The sequence below is a fragment of the Cyprinodon tularosa genome, unplaced genomic scaffold, assembly GCF_016077235.1.
Source record: "Cyprinodon tularosa strain WSP-4 unplaced genomic scaffold, ASM1607723v1 ctg97, whole genome shotgun sequence".
Lineage (NCBI taxonomy): Eukaryota > Metazoa > Chordata > Actinopteri > Cyprinodontiformes > Cyprinodontidae > Cyprinodon > Cyprinodon tularosa.
Genome location: NW_024039751.1, coordinates 84,167 through 105,585, shown reverse-complemented (window position 1 = coordinate 105,585; position 21,419 = coordinate 84,167). Strand labels below are relative to the sequence as shown.

At 39.0% G+C, this 21,419-nt stretch overlaps 1 protein-coding gene across 1 annotated transcript; it reads left to right on the top strand.

Moving 5' to 3' along the window:
* The first annotated feature begins 9,013 nt into the window (after positions 1–9,013).
* On the top strand, positions 9,014–20,184 carry pck2 (phosphoenolpyruvate carboxykinase 2 (mitochondrial)). The gene is made up of 11 exons (XM_038275606.1): positions 9,014–9,414; positions 13,848–14,060; positions 14,137–14,321; positions 16,798–16,868; positions 17,049–17,184; positions 17,261–17,448; positions 17,529–17,691; positions 17,771–17,986; positions 18,295–18,432; positions 19,538–19,633; positions 19,715–20,184. The coding sequence occupies exons 1-11, from the start codon at positions 9,383–9,385 to the stop codon at positions 20,182–20,184; spliced, it is 1,908 nt and encodes a 635-aa protein (XP_038131534.1). The 5' UTR covers positions 9,014–9,382.
* Positions 20,185–21,419: the final 1,235 nt, after the last annotated feature.

The window sequence follows — 21,419 nt, the reverse complement described above, 5'->3', positions numbered from 1 at the left end:
ATTTACTCGAAACGAAGTCATTTAGAATGTTTTTAGAGCATAAACAGTAGTGTATAGGATTTCCTAATAGCGCCCCCATGCGCGCTCACGATTCTACGGAAGCCGGCAGACCAAACCGGAAGAAAGTGCGCATTCAGCGTCTGGTCTGCCGATAATGCAAGCGTAGAAGAAGAAATGTGCTGTTTACCTGTGCAAAGAAAGAAACAACGAAAGAAAAATGTCTGAGGACTTCAGTGTTGAGGAAGAGCATGAGTTCTTTGCCGAGCTGAATGCGCTGGTTTGGTCTGCCGGCTTCCGTAGAATCGTGAGCGCGCATGGGGGCGCTATTAGGAAATCCTATACACTACTGTTTATGCTCTAAAAACATTCTAAATGACTTCGTTTCGAGTAAATTCTGGATGCTACCCACTCAGGACACTTGGATTACATTGGACGAGCAGTATGGAGGAATATTGACACGTTTTTGTGGACTTTTATGGACCTTTCTGTCTCGGGCGCCATGGACCTCCATTATTTGAATGTCAGCAGACAGCAAGAAGCCTCCCAGATCTCCAGATGCATTTGAGATATCAAAAAAGTACTCCAGAGTGTTGTTCAGCATGGAGGTGAGTAGAAAATGAAGGCTAATCATGTTTTGGGTGTACTATTCCTTTAAATTGATTGAAAGTTTTCTATCTAAGGAAAACCAGTTGATTGCATTGACTCATGGACTCTGATACAACCCCTCACACTAAGCATGCTTGTAGCGACAGCGGAGAGGAAAAACTCCCTTTTAACAGTAAGAAACCTCCAGCAGAACCAGGCTCAGTGTGAGCGGCCATCTGCCGAGGCCAGCTGGGGTTCAAGGAGACAGAAGCAGACATACAAAAAGCAACTGTAAAAGGCAGCCCCGTCCAGGGAACACACAGCCAGTTAGACGAGCTCTGAGCCAACTCCCATGTCAGAGGATGTAGAGAGCACATCCTGCCAGTCACAGTTAGAGAAACAGGACTACACTGGAAAACAGGCCGATCTCCAACATCTATAAACAAAGGTGTTGATTGCAGCAGCACAGCTGATAGTTCTCTCCAGGATGGTGTTACAGCCAAACAGGAACCGATGAGGTGAAGCTACTATGAGAAAAAGCAGAGAGAGCAGAATGTTAGAGATTAAACTAACAGATTCTGCAGAGTGGGAGAAGAGGGACAGAATGCAGCAGAAGGATGAAATAGGGGTCCCTATGTCCTCCAGCAGTCTAAGCCTATAGCAGCATAACTATAGAGATAGCTTAGGATAACCTGAGCCACTCTAACTAAAAGCTTTAGCAAAAGGGAAAGTTTGAAGCCTACCCTTAAAAGTAAACAGGATGTCTGCCTCACGGACTAAAACTTGTAGTTGGTTCCACAGGAGAGGAGCCTGATGACTAAAAGATCTGCCTCCCATTTTACTTTTAGAAATTCTAGGAACCACTAGTTAACCTACAGATTAAAACAAAGATCTGTACCTCTATCTATTTTACAGATACATATTTGTTTTATAGAATAGACATACATTATTTGTCTACGTATTTTTCCCTCTCTTCCTGTCCCTTTTCTTGTTGTTTTCCTCTCTATGTTTTGTACACAGTTGACTCTCAAAAGGAGTGAAACATTTTTTCCAAGCTCTAAGCTCACTTAGCTGATTGCTCCTTCCTCTGTTTCAAAAAACATGACAGCAAAAGTAAATAACACATTCCTTCTTTTCACTATAGACAAGCCATGATCTGCTTATCTGTTCTCCATTTTCATTTGTATAGAATAAAAGCTGCATGAATCATGACAGCAGACAAGATAGAGGAGAGCAGGAGGCGGGGTTACCAATCTACTTGCTCTGGAGAGCAGAGTTCGCTGCTTTTATTTGTTGTCGACAAAGTCTCCAGTAGCAGAAAAACGTCACTAGATTTGGTGCTAAGCACTTTTTTTTAAATAAAAGTGTCAGAGGGGTCTGAAAAGTCGCTAAATATAGCGACAAAAGCGCTAAGTTGGCAACACCTTCTCTTCATATCTTTTGTTTTCAAATGGTTTGCTTCTGTTTGTTTGGACCTTTCTGCACATGTGCAGCAAATGGACTGATCCAATATGGTGAACACTAAAGGGGGGGACACACTCAGTATTATAAGCACTCTGATGGTATTTTAACGAAAACATAATAAATCTGCACAAATAAGTAATAGCTGTATTAACCATACATGTAAAACGAGTTTATGGGAACTTGGGGCCCTAGGCAAGTGCCTAGTTTGGCCTAATGGTAAATCCGCCCCAGCTTACAGTCGAATCCACTAATAAAATTAGACTTTTAAATAAAAAAAATCTATAATCGTTGCCAAAACACAAAAGACATCCCTGTAAATTTAAACTTCATGATGTAATTACCATAACAATGTAATCAATATGTGTATATTACATGTACATCCGTTTAGCACTTTTGGCACAGCCGTATTATTATGCTCCATTAACACATTTTCTTGTGATAGATTTGTATAATATGTTATATCAAATGATTTAGAGGCTTCAGATGCTATGAAACAGCAAGTGTGTATCAAAGTGATGAATTTATCTTTATTTTAAAAGTCCTAAATCCCTCTGAAAATGAGAACATCATCATTGCTTGATGCTGTAGTGCACATATTGTTTACATTGCGACCGGTCTAACTAGGGAGTACCAACATGGTGGCTTCACTTCAACCCTGTACTACCAATGGGCAATCAGCAATCCAGTGAATAGAGCTCAGTGGGTTCAACAGGTTTTATAGTTAGTAAAGTAAGTTTTGCCTGCTTCCACTGGGTGTCGCTGTTGCTTTCTGAAGACATCTGTGACAAACAGTGAACATGTAAACATTAACAGTCCTTGAGCAAACACATGAAAATCATTGTGTTTGCTCTGTCTCGGGCCACCATTCAAACTACGTCTGTTTCCAGTCTAGTTGAGCCAGCTTGTAAATTATCGTTACGATAATATGAGATAGTGGGATGTATTTTTAAAGATATATCAGCACAAATCTCCCTTGATGTCAGATTTACACCATGGCAGCAATATGTCAGCAAAACTTTCCACTAAAACCAGAGTTTGTGGATGAAGAGAGTTGAGTGGTTCTGCTGACGTGCCTTGTCCTTCACACTGTCTCTTTCATCAGAACTTCTGTGGGTATAGTTGTTGTTAATCTGCTCAGGTCAAAGCGTAAAACAAATAAAAGCTCAAAGGGGACGGAGCCCCCCCTTTAAAGGATCCTGCTTATTTGCAGAGCTGCTATGTATAAATTAATCAAGAGACTAGATGAATTACCCTTGTTAGACCATTGGTCTGTGTGACAGGCTGCAGTTAATCCACTCTGATTTCTGCTGATAAACTTTAACACTCAGGAATCATGTAATTCATGGCTGGATCCAAAGAGCAAAGGCTGAACTTGTTTGCACTGAAAACACTTCATGTTGTTGACTTATTTTGACTGGGTGAGTGATTAAAAGCTCGCACAGTTCTGTTCGGTTAAGAGGGAAAGTTGGGAAACGGTCTGGACAAAGTTCATCTATCTTTAAACAAAAAGTGGGGCATAGAGAGAGGAGGTACATGGGGAACCTTTGGACTTGTTTCTCCCTGGTTAATTGCGTCAGCTTTGACCCATTGCAGCCATCTATATTTACATATATTAACTGGACGCACATGAAGTCTTGTTCCTTTTACATCCTTCTGTTGGTGAATACTAAATGTCTGTATTTCTTTGGGATTGTTTTTCTTTTTAATTCACATTTCTCATTAAAAATGTTTCTATTTAATGTTTTCTTTTTGAAATCTTCTCTAAAACAATTGTAACGTCACTTCATAGAAATTTTAAAAACGTTCACCCTTATCGAAAACCTCAAGCTTCTTTGGATGGTACATACATTTTTGTGCTAGATCCCAGATTCTCAATCAGATTTAGCTCTGGACTTTGACTGGGCCATTCTAACACATTCAATATTCAATTACTGTTCTGATTGGAAGGCACAGCTCCACCCTTTTCTCACCTATTTTTAAGATTCTAACTTGCTATCTCCATCATCTTATCCCATCTGACCAATATTATGGCAATGAAAATGATGCCCTCAGCATTATGCCGCCATCATTTTACAGTAGGCAATAATTAGCTCAGTGTGATTTGATGTGTTAGTTTTCTACCTCCTTTTGCATTTAGTATTTACTTAAAAAACTTCTAAATTGGTCTCATCTCACCAGACCCTATTTTCCAATATCTTCTGTGTCCCCTACATGGCTTATAATGACCTGCAAATGGAATTTCTGATGGTCTTCTTTTAAAAATAGCTTAAAGCACTTCAATATTAAGCCATATTTGCTTTATGCATGCATGAAAAAGTGTCACCTGAGCCCCAGGATTTCTGCTGCTCATCCAGACTTTGACAGCCTTCTTGGTTACTTTTCGGAGTGTTACTCTATTTGGGAAACCCTCCAGTTTTGGATGATGGATTTAACATTGTTCTGTGAAATGTTCTAAAATAGTCATTTTCTTTTTTTCTAACTTTTCTGCAACTTTACTACTTTCCTTTCTCCCTGTTCCTCCCAGTTTCTTTCCCACTATTCTCTAACAAATCTATGATACTTTCACAGAACGCTGGGATTTCTGCTAAGATTATCCTGAAAACAGGTGGATTCTTTTGAATAAATAGACAATTTGTTGCATTTGATTTAATTTATCTGCATTAACGTACGGGGGCTGAATACATTGTGCACGCCACATCTTTAAAACGATTTTAAATGCATGATAGTTTTTTTTGTTAACAATTTTGCATAACTTCAGGTTGGTGATTGTTTTCAAATATATTAATAGTGTGGTTAAACCATGACAAACTGCAAAGGTTGAGGAGATATAAATGTCTTTGGGATTGACCGGAAATAAACCCATCATCATGACGTTGTTAAAGCTTATCTACTTGTTAAACTCTCCCTTATCTAAATCATCCTTTCAATCTTCCATTTACATTGTAAATGCTGTACAGGGTCCTTTTCTTTCAGGCCTTTAAACTGTTGTAGTGGAATTTGTGCTTTTCCGTTGCAAGCGGAGCCAGGTCTCCATACTGCATGTTAAGAGTCATTTCATATTCATTAGCTTTCCAAAAATCGTATTTTTCCACAAAGTATCTTTGCTTTGAAATACTTTTGTGTTTTTGTGTTTGTCTCAAATCAACTGTGGCTCCATAATTATGGTTTTAGCGACTTTTCCCACACATGGAGGTTGGACAATGTGTTTTCAACATGTAGAAAAATTAGGCGTGAACTTTTCTGCAAAACATTTGCAGGATCTACTGTAATGTTTTCACAGATAGAAACATTTGGGACCGCTGTTGTTGTTAGAACACACAGGGCTCCGATACTGGAGTAAAAATGTTTTTTCAAATTAACTTTGTTTATAAGCTGAAGACATATTTGATATAACAAAGATGAAAACAACAGAAAATAAATGTCACCTGAAATTTTACTGGTGAAAGCCATACTTTCTTGTTGGGTTTGCCTTTTAAACTTCTTACCTTGCATAGCTCAAATTACATGAAACAGTTATATTTAATCCTATATTCATGTCACCAGCAGTGATAACGATGCTAAAAAGGAGCCCTACATTATGTAAAAAAAACTGATAGCCATAACAGAAAGGTAGATCAGGCTGCAATGTTTTTGTAGACTTTTACTTGGGCTACCTTAAATTACTTTTGATTTGATTACAATCATATTCAACTCATTTTATTTATATAGCACCAATTCACATTTCATCTCAAGGCACTTTATAGAGAGATTTCAACCAGATCATACAGTCAAACTGATTAAAAGTTCTCTATCTAAGGGAAACCTGCTGATTGCATTGACTCATTGACTCGAAGGCAATCCCTCACACTAAACATGCTTGAAGCGACAGTAGAGAGGAAAACTCCTTTTTAACAGGAAGAAACTTCCAGCAGAACCAGGATCAGTGTGAGCGGCCAGAGATACAAAAGGCACGCCTGAGATTAACATTTATCAGCATCGTTTTGCATAGCGTCACACTTAAATGCAATCAAGTTAAAGTTTGGAATATAGCATTTAAAATGTCCAGAACATATAATAACTTATAAAGATGTCCATTTGACTATGAAGCTGATGTATGTGCAGCAACCCCAGTGAAGGTCTCCCTCAGAGGAGGGCAGGACTTTGTTATTACTAGAAAAGAGCTTGATTAACATTACCGTACAAGTATATGAGAGTGAATCGATCAGCTTGTATAGTCAAGAAATGATTTTCAAATGAGCTGTTTCCACAGTGGGAAAAACAAAATGATTCTTGGCCAAAGAACATGAAGCACAGATTAAAATGAAGCTTGATGTAAACTAATGGAAAAGCAAATATTTCTCTGCAGATCTTTTCTCCTTCCTATTCTTTGGAACACATTTATATAAAAAGAAAATAGTCTGACACAAAAAAGGAGTCCTGACCATATTGCTATGTGGTTCTTTCCTTTATGGGCATTCTCTCAGTTCTACACCGCTCTGTTTTAAATAAAGTCATGTGTCCTCTGAGAGAAACTTCTTCCAACAGTCAAGCAGACCACATTACTAATGATTATCACAGAGGTAACAACATGCGAATAATTACAATCATCTGTCCAGGTTTGCCAGTGTCTTACTTTGGATGAGGGATACCAGCAAAATCCACAACTCACTAAATGTGGCTACAAAACAAGATCATTTTTTCTTATTTATATTTTTCTATAACTGCCTTTCTGTAGTGAAGTGAATGTGACTGTTCTTCGTTTTCATTTTGAAGAAATAAGTTTTTATTTACTAATTAACCAAATTAACTAATTTTGTCTATATGGTTCTGTTAATCTGAATGAAGTCATTATGAATCTCTCTGTATCAGTTTATAAAGTAACCATCTTATTGCACATCCACATCACATTTATTTAATCCGGAGATACATAAATTAACTAAATTTAATTGAAATTCTGGATCTGTAGAATGGAAATTTTCCAGATCTTAATATCAGCAACCTGAGGTCAACCCTTAAAACACAAAAAAACAAGGCAAAAAACAGCAATTCCCTTGAAGCCCTAATAAGAAAAGAGTAGGTCAACAATAGCTGGTTCAGTCCAGAAATTAATGGCCAGCATGTCAGGATGAGCTGCATGAAGAGACAACACTGAACAGCGGACATAGTGTAATTCCTAATAAATACTCACAATAAATAAACACAATAAACACAACAAGACTTGGGTCCATTACCATACTGGTCATGGAAAGAAAGGTAGCTATATCAAATAACAGCTGTTCTGCTTTTTAATTCATTCAAATAAATCAGAATGCTTTATAACACATAACTGTGTGTAATGTTACAAATTCCAGAGAAAATTCATTAAAATGCAATTCAAGAAGTAGATGAATTATATGACCAGGAGGTTGTCTTGGACTCCAAATTCAAACTTGAAGTGATGCATTACTATGAAAGCCAGGAAACAAAGCAGACGGGCCAGGGATACATTTACAAGGGTTCAAAGCAGGATAAGGTAATGAAACAACATCCAAAGATTTAAATATGTCTTATAGCCCTGTTCAATTCATAATCTGAAATTAAAATGTATATTCATACACCCCACAGATGTAGCTTTCTTGATTTAAAGGTGAGAAGAAAGGTGTTGTGAAAAGATAAATATATAAAGCAATAATAACAGTCTACATTGGTTAAGAAGGGGCATAAAAAAATGTGGGAAATGGGCTCTGGTCAGATGAGACCAAAACTGAACTTTTAGGTCAACATAAACAAACCAACAATGCAAACTGTTATAAACACAACAGCCTTGTGTTAAAAGTTAAGGGTGAAAGCATTGACTGGAGAGTCTGGATTCTTAAAAGGAAACCATATCAAAATGTTATATGTTCAGTGTGAACATATAACATGCAGACAAATATTACTGTAAAAACAAAAAAAAGTGTGTTAGAGGATGCAAGATGAAATAGTAAAAAGGAAAGAAAACTTGAAAAAACCACCTTAAAATATAAAACAACCAGAGAGAAAACAATGGAATAAAAAGTGTTCTTTGAGGATTTTAAGCATTTGTGAAAGAAATTGAATATGAAGACTTTGTTTTATCCATTAAGGGTGGATATAATAGGCTATTAATAAAACAAATAGAGCTAAAGCACTGCAACAACAGAAAAATAAATAATTAGGGTTGCGATAACAAAAGACTAAGGGAAAATACTTTCCATCAGCACAAAAACACATAACCTGAGTTTTGGGGGTAGTTTGTAAATACATTGTAGAGATTTTTTACCTAAAGTCTTGTGAATCTACATTGTTATAATGGCCTTAGACCAAAACCATTTTAATCAAAGTTTTAAAAGCAACACCTTTATTCACAATTGATGATTATTCACTATTTTGTGTGGAAATTAATAATGGACAGCTAAAATAAACTAAATACGCTGGAGCAGGACCTGCATTTGAGTTTAGAAAGTATTTCAGAAACAAGAAATGAGAAGAAGTGTAATTTGCATCCACATGTTCTGTTATAAAAACTGTGACATTTAATCCAAATGACAAGACTAAAAACTATATATATATATATATATATATATATATATATATATATATATATATATATATATATATATATATATATATATATATATATATATATATATATATATATATATATATATATATACATACATAGATAGATAGATAAATATATATATATATATATATATATATATATATATATATATATATATATATATATATATATATATATATATATATATATATATATATATATATATATATATATATATATATATATATATACATAGATAGATAGATAAATATAAATAAGTATGTTTATAACAGTGTAACAACAGCACTGTATGGGAGTTTGCTTTGAGTGTTTTTCTGAGCTGCAGCTCCAGCTTCCGGGTTTCTGTCTACGTCAGCTTTTACGTGCGACGCTGCAGGAACCATCCGGGTTTGCATCATCCGGGAGGGACGGGGCGCGCAGCCCGGGGTGAAGGGACAGAGAGCATCACCAGAATGGGCGCAATCTGCGGACAAATAAACTAACAAACATTAGCATATGTAAATGTTGAGCCAGAAGCGCCTCCTCCCTGCTGCAGCTCCGTGTCCGGGGGGTTCGCTGTGATAAAGCAGCGTGGGGACTCCGCGGAGCCAGTCGGCTGTGATCGTGGGGCAGCAGTGGCAGGACGGAATCCACCGAAGGTGTTTTTACCTGGAGCAAAGTGCGAAGTCCTCAATCTGAGGACAGATATGAGCTGTGAAGAGCTTTAATCTAACTTATGTGCGCCTTTTACAAAAGTCTCTTTAAGATATTAATTTAAACTCAGCATCAAAGATGTCTTGCCTTTTATTAGGAGTCATTCGAAGGTGAGTAGTCTATCAGTGCCATTCACTCATTTCTGATCTCATTTTATTGGAATAATAAATGTGTTTTTGATGTGACCTATCAGGTTCAACCTTTGTTCAATAGTTACTAGAAGCAGAGCTTGAACTTGTGGTTCTCCATTTCAGTCAGAAACTTGTCAGACTTGATTTGGCTGCACGTCAACCGACATTCAGGAAAATAAATATTTCTCTCTGTATGTTTGGTATAATTGTCTGTAATTCTTCCTTTTGCAAACTGCACTGTGCCTGAAGGCTTTGTGGTGAGGCCGCATCACTCAGGAGGCCTGGACTCAATGTGAGCAATCAGTTTAAATGAGTGTGTGCTTTTATTTCATCTCTAAAGGTGCATGCCAAGGACACATGTTGACGCTTTTCACCAGCACCAGGTTCCTGTGCCCTCTGTTTGTGTTTCTGCTTGAGGGACTGTTGCTGAGTGCATTCGTCAATGAAATGTGGTGTAATTCTGCATGTTTTGTGCATGTTTGTCTGCTGTGACGCTGCTGTTTAACCAGGATATGTCAGGCAGGGGCAGTGGGGTGTGCAGGGCTGTGGTGTGTGTGGATTGGCTTGTCCACTCAGAGGTGTGGTTCCTTTATGGCAGCCTTGGGGTTAGGGGATAGAGCTTGGAATCCTGAGGTACTGAGTTTGAGCCCCACTCTCACAAACTGCCACTCTGGGCGCCCCACGATGGCAGCCCACTGCTCCCCAAAGGAAAGGGTTAAATGCAGAAGTGATTTTCTCCAATGTGAGATCAATTATTATTATTAAATGAAAACAGATGGACCAGGATTCCTTGCCCTCCTTGCCGGATTGTCACGTTTACTCCTTCTCCCGAGGGTTAGAAACATCTTGATCCTACAAAACGCATCATGTGGCAAAATTCTTCAACTTATCTTGTTCAGGGTGGGACTGCAGAGGAGAACAGGAGGCAGTTTGGGGGGAAAACTAGAGCAAAGGTTACAGGCATACACAGCCTAAAGAGAATCAGATCGTCTTCAGAGAGGATCTGATCTGGCTCAACTAGTTTGACAGCATATTTCTAATTTTTTTTTACATGCTTCACCTCAATTTAAATTGAAATTCTATTCAGGTGATCTCCCGTCTTAAAATCGTGATCACACTCACTGTAATGTTTAGCTGTGTCCCTCCAGTTAGTGTAATTAACTGCATGACAGGATTAATGTGCCTAATTGATGAGCTGCATGGTTAGGAGCCTGACTGCTTTAGATCTGACTGAACAGACTGTTTTCATCTATATTGCTTTAAAAAAAGCTCTACAAAGGGTCTTTATCCCTAAAGGTTTCTGGGGCAAGGGTCTGTCTGTGGGTTAGGGGGGAATTTGTTTGGGGTTATTTGTTTAGTTTCCACCCCACTGATCTGTCATTGATCTGCTCAACTCAGCAAATGGTTACATCTTGAAGCTGCATGGTAATGTGTAAAATGTCAGGGTGCACAACTTCAGGAAAACAATTCTTTTCGTTTTCAGGAACAGATTAAAGGTTTTTCTAATCCTGAACTGTGTTTTAAAGAACGTCTATTCAATTTTGAAGTATAGAGATTAAGTTTTGGTAATGCAGTTTAGATTTCAAACAAAACAGCATTGAATACAGTCAAGATTGATAAAGAAAAGACATGAGATTCTTTGGGAAATGATAAAGTTGGTGCTAATATTAAAAGCTAGCAATTAGCTATAGCCTCACAGTGTAAATCATCAATGCTCTAAATCCCTTCTCTGTACCCAAAATGTCCTCACACAAAAAATGTAAATGTGTCAAAAGATTCTCCTGGACTTCCCTAAAGCCGGACTTACACTGTGCGATTTTTTTCAATCGTTGCACGCAGCTGCAGCTCACACTGTATGACGAAACGGCAGGGTTTTATCGTACAGTGTGAGTTTACAGCTCACGATGCATGTTCAGCCCAACCATCTAATGCGATCTACCTGCTCACAACATACGACTAAAAACCACGTGGGACTCAGCTCCACAGTGAGATGGCGCTACTTGGACTCATCTATCCAGAAGCCAAATGAGAAGAAGAGAAATTAGGCTCACTAGAGTGAAACGCGCTGTCTTGGCAGTTTGTGCAATTTTGTGCTGAAAGCCCTAAAAAGAAAAGGCGACGACGTATTTGGACAAAGACCAGGCTGAGCAAACGTGGCTACTACGGTCTGTCAATTTTACAGAAAGAACTCCATTTCCCTCGCTGCCCCCCATGCTGCTGTGTGTTCATCTGAGAGAAAGAGGAAGAAGAAGAATCCTTGTTTCCCCACTAAGCGATTAGCCCAGGATGGCCAACTGAAAATCAAACATGTTCGATTTTCTCTGACCTCACGACTCCTGATTGGGAAGTGTTCGTGAGAGGCTTGTTGTTAACCCCTGTGCCCTACACGACGCATAATCAGGCTGAAAGTCAGCCCTATCGAAAAATTCTCGCACACATTGGAAAGTTGGCCCAAAAAGGGCAAAAAATCGCACAGTGTAAGCCCAGCTTAACTGAGTGTTTTAGGCCGTACTAAACATCTTTAGCTGTTTTTAATTTGATTCACCGAAGCAACACAGACAATCGTCAATTTTGAGGACGACACAAGATTTTAGGGTGTTCTCGGAGTAAATACCTTTAAAATGTTTGAAAGGTCATAAACTAATTTTCCATTTCATTTTCCATCATGCTTAATCCCAAATCGGGTCACGAGGGCTGCTGGTGCCTATCTTCAGCGGGCGATAGGCGGGTACACCCTGGACAGGTCGCCGGTCCATCGCAGGCATAAACGAAGAAGTTTCCACTACCCAGATTTATTAAAAGCTGTTAGATTGTACTTTAGCTTGAAAGTACAGTGACATTAGCATGTATAGTTAATAAGTCACACAGTGCTAGCAAATGGTTTTGTGATTTTCTTTCTTTTAACAAGAACCCAACATGTTGCAAAAGACTTCAGAGAAGTGGAGGCTTAGTGCAATTCATCAAATGGTTAACATTTGATGAAGATCTGCTTCCTTTCCTCTTTCAAAATAAGACTCTTGTCATCAATAGATATCTACTCTGTTGATATCTAGACATTAGAAAGTTGTTTAAAAGTTATCAGGGCAGCTCCAAAGGCCTAGACTGAGTCAGAAATCAGAGGACGTCCCGTGTTAAGAGGCAAATCTTAACCACTGTGTCAGGGATGTAGTTTATGAGCAAATATCAGCAAACCTGCATGTACGTCAGCCCCGCCAATGTGAGGTCCAAAGGTAAGCCATCTAGGAACATGCTCACATGTTAAAGTCAAACAGAGGAGACAACAGAATATGGTACATGTGGAACATCCACAGTCAGCGTTTTCATTGTTACCATCCATTGTTCAGCTCCAAGCTGCATACAGCTATGAAGACCATGGCCCATAATGGGTATTCTGAAACCAAAAGGGTTTACCTTCTGGTTTACCATCTCTTGACATCCAGCTGCCTGATCTTACTTCCAGTTTATCTCCCAGATAAGAATATCAAAGATGAACACTTCCTCTCAGCCTTCTGGGACATTTACTTTGCACTCTCAGCACAAACTTCACCATGTTGATGATTAATTGTTCACTATGACTGAAACTAACCTCAAAGCACAGCTTCAAAGAAAGTAATTTAACCAGTTTCTAGCTCTTTGTCCTTGTGCTGCGGAGTCATACGTTCATCATCCTGTCTGCTGCATATTTCCTTGTCTTTTTAGACTTGATTTACGCGTTTATCTGCATGCTTTTATTGCATACGCGGTGTTCACCTAAAAAAAACACTCCGCATCTGAACAAGAGATAATGCCAATCTTTATGTCATCTACCTTATGTGAAAGTGCTACCCTTGTTAAACCAGCCAATCCTTTACTCTTGTTTAAATAGTTATCCGTACTCCCTCATAACTGCTGAACATACAGAGTTTAAGTAACCACATGGAGTCAGCAACAGCAGAGAAGATAACACTGTATGCTCTATGGTCAGGCAACACACACACACACAGGTTTGTGTTTTACCCGTAAACATGGCAACCGCTGCTCACTGGCTAGTGTACATGAATATTATGCTGCTGGCAAACAATAGCTTGGCTCCCCTACAGGCCCTCCTTTGTCCACAGATGTCATTATGAGGTTTGCAGTTCAACCTAAAAACCAGAAAAGACTAATCCGCACTTTTTTCCCATAAAAAATGCCAAAACAAAGCTATGGTTCCACATGAAAACATTAGATTACACTTGGCAGAGATAGAAGACTAAATCCATGTGAAAACTCCCTTAAAAAAAAGGACACTTGGATAGATGGTAAGGTCAGTGTCCTAACTAGAGCAGGTGTAGGAAAAGTATCGCTACTTGGCAATGACTAAAGAATCTGAACCAGTTCCTCACAACTACAGCAAAGTTTAGCTCTTAAGTTAAAGCACCTTGTCTCTACAGGCAGGGTGGAGTTGGGGCCGGTGTCGGGGTCCGCTCTCTGGCCTCCATCCCTTCCCTACCACCGGCAGTGGCTGATTTTGTGAAAGGAGCGGTAGACGAGTGCAAGCCCGCAAATGTCCAAGTAGTGACTGGTACTCCTGAGGAGACGGCCAACATACTGGCCGGCCTGGAAAGGGACGGCATGGTCAAGAAGCTTCCTAAATATGAGAACTGGTGAGTTATACTGATGACTGCCTATTAACATCTAGTTTACCCTGAAGTTCCTGCAGCTAAACTTAGTGTTTGGCAGTTGGCTGGCCCGCACAGACCCAAAGGACGTGGCCCGAGTAGAGAGTAAGACCGTGATTGTAACCAAGAACCAGAGGGACACCATCCCCATCCCCGCTGGAGGGGTGAAGAGCCAATTAGGAAGCTGGATGAGTGAACCAGACTGGCACAAAGCCAGAGAAGATCGTTTTCCTGGCTGTATGGCAGGTAGGTCTACTGATACATATGATCTAAACTATCTGGGTCACTTTCAATTACTTGAAAGGGTTAAGATTGCTGAAAGAAAGTTTTTCTGTTTGGGCCAAAGACCCAAGGCTATAGGCGACTGGTATCTCAGATGTATGTCTTATCTCATTGCTGCAAATAACAGCTGAAAGTGTCACAGATTACCCTCCAGACATGATCTGGGACATCTAAAAGACTTTAACCTCTTGATCAAACAGGCAATGCAAACCCTTATATTTACTCTCGCTTTGGTTAGTTTTTTTTTTTTTATCTTTATTTCACTGGTTTGATTTGTACTTCACCTGTGGTTGATGTCCATTAGTTTGGAGTCATAGATTATTTTAAAGGTTGCAGGTGGCAAAAGATGCAATGTCTCCTTCTAATGGTGTTGTGCCATTGTGGGAGTTTATCACTGACCTAAAATGTTTGAATTCTTTTCGCATTGTTTTATTAACTCTGCTGTTAAATGGCGGCTTTCAGTCAGTGTAGTTCAGTTAGGTTCTCTTATTTTGTGTGCATAGATGAAACATTGGCTTATTTAGGTACTGGGGGAGTACATAGCTCTGATGAATTGGACTATATACTGCGATCTGGCAGTTTGTCCAATGCTTTAGTTAAAGATGCTACTATCCTGCAACTTTTAGATGCATCCCTGCTCCTCCTAACTTACATGAATGGCTCTTTTCCAGACTTCTAACTACGTGAATGAAATGCTAATGTAGGAATTTCACCGTTTGATTCAGTTGTACCCAAAAGTTGCAAGATTGTAGCTCTGGAGGACTCCACATTTTCCTACACCTCTGAGAAGATTAAAGACCCTTGGGTCAGATTATAAAGTGCTTAATCAAAACTGAAGAAAACTTTAGACTAAATTTATAGGCAGATTGTGGTTTTATAATCCAGTACCGAATCGTAGACTTTTTTTGGTGAGCAAAGTCAACAAGAACATTTTGAATTTTCTTGTTCTGCAACTGAAATATTCAGATCAAGAGTGAGACGTTGCAATATTGAATGTCAGTTTTGAAAAATCTAAGTATCTAAAACACATTTTTTGTTTCCATAAACAGACTGGTCCCAGATCTGATCTTTTTATTTAATAATCTACAATAAAGGTATAAAATAAAGGTATAAAATATTTCCATCCTGGGTTTAATAGTGTGTTCATCATGATAAATACACTTATCCCAAGCAAAGAGGTGGTTCTTAGTTGTGTTCAGAGTTAAAAGGAATCTGTTCTGGTTTCACCAATTTAATCATACAATAAAATCAAGAGCTAACTAAGCCCCAAATGTAAACAATCTTTTTTAAAGTCGTTTAATCAGATCCCAAATTCAGTGTCATTAGCCCTCTGTTGCATATTTTTTGTTGTTTGCAATTCCAAACTTGTTTGGGGCACAACTCATGTAAGTCTTAAAGTAATGGTCTCCCCCCAGTATCAAGCTTCATCAGCCACTTGATGCCACTTTATGATGCTGATTAACTGTTTCTTTAATGAAATATCTCCTAGTTTTTTATTTCTTTATGATACCAATAAATGGTGGTTTGCCAGTAGTATACTACAAATAGGCAGGGAAAAAAAGTATAAACAAAGTAAACATAAAGTACAAATGTTATCATAATATCTGCTCATAGACGTATAACTGAATTGATGAGCATTCCTGATTTGTCTTTGGTTTATTCTGTGTTACTTTTTGTGTAGACTTAAAAATCTACGTTAAAGTGAGTGTATATGTCCTATGACTTCATGTGACTGTATGCTGGTCTCTAATTAGCAAAATAGAGGGGGCTAAAAGTTGTGGCCAATCAGTGCTTTGTTTTTCATCCTTCATCCAATCAGATTAAACCATGATGTATGTCAGTCAAAGTCAAACTCATGGCGGATTAGTGGCTGTTCCCACAGATGGAAGTTGAAGTTGGGAACGACTGATTCAGCAAAAGAAAACTGAAGACATTTATTTAAAGATGAATAAATGCAACTAAAGAAAATTAGACCGGATTAAAAAAATTCAGCAATAGGCAGGTAGAGTTCATTACTATGTTGTAATCCCTGATCTCTAGTGCGCCCCTTGATAATTTCCTATCACCTGCTGTCATGTCAACATGAACCCATGGAGCAAACCATCAAACATCAGTTTATTTGAAGACACAACTCTGACCCAAGGGTTGTTCTCTCTGACTTTAAACAAACAAAGTCTAAAAAAAATGATCTATTTCTACATTTAAGCTCTTAAAAAACTGACTTATCTATTTGTCCGGCACCTTTCCCTTATTTCTTTAGCATTTTAATATCTACCAGCTGCTGTTTTAAACAGGATTAATGTGATTATAAAAACAAAAAAAGGGTTTATTTTCATTTTATATTAAAAAAAATCCAACTTTTATTGCAAATATCTGTCAAAAATATAGAAATAATTATCCCTAATGGTTTTCTAATTGCGTGTTTTGGTTTTCCTTGTAGGTCGGACCATGTACGTGATTCCCTTCAGCATGGGACCTGTGGGCTCAACACTAAGCAAATATGGTGTCCAGGTACTTTCTGTTCTCTAGATACCTGCTACTCAGCAAAAACAACCTGCAATAAAACCATAAGCCTGCAGGATTGTTTTAGTCGTGAATGATTTGTGATGCATTGTTGTGGTTTATTGTCTAGCCTGATTAGTCTCTGTGCAGTTTTATGATCATAACCTCTGGGTCTTGTGCATCCTCCAGGTGACAGACTCTCCATATGTGGTGGCCAGCATGGGGATCATGACCCGTATGGGCAGTCCTGTTCTGCAGAAACTGTCTGAAGGAGCGGAGTTTGTCCGCTGCCAGCACTCGTTAGGACGACCTCTCCCACTCAAAGGTACGCAGAAACGTTTACTTTTGTACTTCAAGGAAGTATTCATGGGAAAACTCACTTTCATTATTCTCTCCTCTAGCTCCTCTAGTCAACTCTTGGCCTTGCAACCCGGAGAAAGTCCTAATATCCCACCTACCGGACACCAGGCAGATCTTGTCCTTCGGCAGTGGTTATGGAGGAAACTCTCTGCTTGGGAAGAAGTGCTTTGCTCTCCGCATCGCCTCCCGCATCGCCAAGGATGAGGGCTGGCTGGCTGAGCACATGTTGGTGAGAGCAAAAGAAAAACATTAAATCAGTTTGCATACACTGTAGAGCCATCTTTGTTCACCCTTTTTTTCTGTTCTTAGATCCTTGGGATCACAAACCCTCAGGGTGTGAAGCGTTACGTCGCGGCTGCCTTCCCCAGCGCCTGTGGTAAAACCAACCTGGCCATGATGAAGCCTGCCCTCCCAGGCTGGAAGGTGGAGTGCGTGGGAGACGATATTGCATGGATGAAGTTTGACAGTCAAGGTAAGTGCTGGTCTATTGAAATCCACTCTGACTTTGTGACTACAGGCTGCTCTGAATCAGGCCTTTCACTCCTCTGTAGGCAAACTCAGGGCCATCAACCCAGAGAACGGGTTCTTTGGAGTCGCTCCAGGCACTTCGGACAAGACCAACCCTTACGCCATGGCTACCATCTCCAAAAACACGGTGTTCACCAACGTCGGCGAGACGAGCGACGGCGGAGTGTGGTGGGAGGGGCTCGACCCCCCTCCGGCTGGAGTTACTCTGACTGATTGGCATGGAAAAACATGGAAGCCAGGTACCAGTGGAATCATATTCAGACTCGCTAGGCCCTAAAAGGTGGCAATAAAGTTTGATTGATGTAAATATCTCCTTAGATAAAGTTTTTCTCCACATTTACCACATTATTACTTGTCATAAAGTCATTTTAAATGCAAATGGTGTACAGCACCATCTAGTGGTTTACCAAAGTAATTACTTTTTTATGTTTTGAAACAGTTTCAACAATTTGAAGCATATTTTTGATATACTTATAATAATAATAATAATAATAACATTTAATGCTTTGAACACAATAAAAAAATGTTTTTTTCTTTTTGCACACAGGAAGCTCCACACCATGTGCCCACCCCAACTCACGCTTCTGCACCCCAGCAGCTCAGTGCCCCATCATTGACCCCCAGTGGGAGAGTGAGGAAGGGGTTCCCATTGATGCCATCATCTTTGGAGGCAGAAGGCCTGAGGGTTTGTACTCGCTCATATAAAACACACTCAACCAGTCAGATTTCTATAACATTTTACAAGCCGGAAGCTATAGATAGAGGGATCTTTGACCAGTTCTCTTTGCACAGTGTCTCTGAATTGAACTCTTGCATGTTTTTCTCTTTAGTCAATGCTGATAAAACTTAGGTCAGGTGATGGAGATGGCCATGAAATATTTTTGTTTTTGCTATTCTGCTTCATCTTGGTGATATCATGCAAAAAAACAACAATTTTAGTTCTCTAGAAGAGTCCACCAAGTGTCCCCTCTTCTATATACACGTTTCTCCGTGGGATTTGGAAAAGTATCAGGCCCACAGCATCATAGATCCTCCTCTGCACTTAACAGTGGGGAGGGAGTTCATTTCCTCTATTTATAGGTTATTTCAGATCAAACTGAAATCGACAGTTTGTTGCTCTTTTTTCTGCCTAAACAGTGAATTTATTAAAGGTTCTAGTAAAGTTTAACCCATTACCAGGAGGGACTTTTTAACTGAAATGCCCACTGACACTGCTGGTAGCATCTAATGTTTCCCAGTGATTATCTAAACCCTTAATGATCTCATCCTTTGCTGCAGTTCTCTTCCTTCCAGTATCTTAATTAGCAAGAAAAGCATGAGTCCCCCCTGGTAATTCTAATTCTGCTCTTTTTTTATTATGCCTCTGGCTGCACACCTCTTGTACAAGTAGTTTTTTGCTTCTCTTTTCTGACTTTTAAAGGCGAGTTTATTTCTGCCCTTTTGAATGACATGCTCCTTATATTTCTGATGATAAACTCATATTTATTTGCCTTGGGAAATAGTTATAGGTCAATAATAATACTTTTCTAGAAACCTTGGTTAGCTATAAGGGGTAATGTCTAAATGATATTGTAAAAAGAAATAATGGGGTAAAGGAATAGTTCCTCACAAAATCTATATTTTTCAGTGAAATGTTTTTATTTCCAAAATTCAGAGCAGTTATAATAGTTTATTGTCTTCATGATAAAAAACAAAGCAAATAACTTACCACAGTTAAGTTAATTTTAGTAACTTGTACCAAAATTAAAAAACAGCTTCAGTAAAGAAGAAGTTATATTTTTTGCTTTCAGGAGTCCCGCTGGTCTATGAGTCTTTCAGCTGGCAGCATGGAGTGTTTGTTGGAGCTGCAATGAGGTCAGAGGCCACAGCAGCAGCGGAGCATAAAGGTAAGCATCTTCAGACATTTGGAGGTTTACATTTCTAACTAGAAACTTTTTTAAATTCATGAAAATGTACTTTTCCTCCAGGTAAAGTCATCATGCATGACCCCTTCGCCATGCGCCCGTTCTTTGGCTACAACTTTGGAGACTACCTCGCTCACTGGCTGAGCATGCAGACCAGGAAGGCCCCCACTCACCTGCCTAAGATCTTCCACGTCAACTGGTTCAGGAAGGACCCGGCAACCGGTGCCTTCCTCTGGCCCGGGTTCGGAGAAAACGCCCGCGTGTTGGAGTGGATCTTTAAGCGCTGCGGCAGAGAGCGGGAAGACGAGGCGGCCAGAAAGAGCTACGTCGGTTGGCTGCCAGAAGCCGGCGCCATCGACACTAAAGGTTTGGGCAGTAAGGTGGATATGGGCGCCCTGTTCGATGTGCCCAAACCTTTCTGGCAGAAGGAGACCAAGGAGCTGAGAGCGTACTTCACCCAGCAGGTGGGAGCTGACCTGCCCGCTCAGGTGGAAGCTGAGCTAAAGGCGCTAGAGGACAGAGTCCACAGTTAGACACGTTTAAAACCAGGGATAGGAAGCTAATCTGGAAGAAGGGAGGCACTCAGGGAAGACAGGTTATCAGGGTCAGTCAGAGCCACTGACTGGGTTTACATATGCAGAGAAGTCTGACACATGCTAATCTAAAAACATGTTTTTCTGTGCTACTTGACGACAAACAGGTAAAAATTAGAAGATCAAACTTCCTCTGTCCGTTTGAACACAGTCAGTGAGCCCTGCTGTCCCCAAAAACACAATAGCTACATTTTAGACACTACAAATGCTGCAACAATAAAGCAACCGGTGCCCAGTTAGCACCAACATTGAATTATAATACTCAGGCTGAAGGTTAATTTCTGAGAGGGACCCAAACATCTCTACCTCCTTCCACACACACCTGCCAGCATGTCGCCGGCGTCCAATCAGGGACCTTGAAGTGCCTTGTAGAGTTTACAGGCTTTAAACTAAATAGCTTTTTAAGTAATATTTTTTACACCTTTAAAACATTAACACACATTTTAAGACACAGTGTCTTAAAATGTTTTTTATTACTGAATTAAGCTCATCTTGATTAACTCGTTCCCTACAATGATATTTTAAGAACCCAGGATCTTTAAATATATATTTCACTCGGCCGCTTGTGTAATGATTGTGATTAAATAGGAATTCAGCTGATGTTTACACTCAGTTTGTTAAATGTTGGACCAATAAACGCCTCAGAGATTATCAGCCGTTTTTTTTAAGTTTATATGACAGTGCAATGAAAGAAAAAATCTTCATATGTGACTTGTTCATTTTTACAGTGACTTGAAAAATAAATGGTGCCTTGTGAAAGTTTTCATTTTGTTGGACTTTTTTGTTTCCCTTTTCTCTTTCAAACACCGAATGATGAGCTTGTTCGGTTTTATATGTTAGTTCATAATATAAAATATATTAAAAAAAAAAATATATATATATTGGAATATAACTCAGTTAATTTAAGAATCTCATGTTATTATTACATTGATTTGTTATTTTCATGACTACAATACATATATATATATATATATATATATATATATATAATTTTTTTATTTCATCAATTAGGAAGATTATGCCTCACAGCTAATATAAACTCAAAGTCGTTTTTTCAGTTTATTAAATATTGCAAAAGCCCAAAAAGTTTATGAATCTAAAAAATACACTGGTTTCACTCTGATGTCTGATATAATTTATAAAATACATAATGCAAAAAGTGAGAAAAAAATATT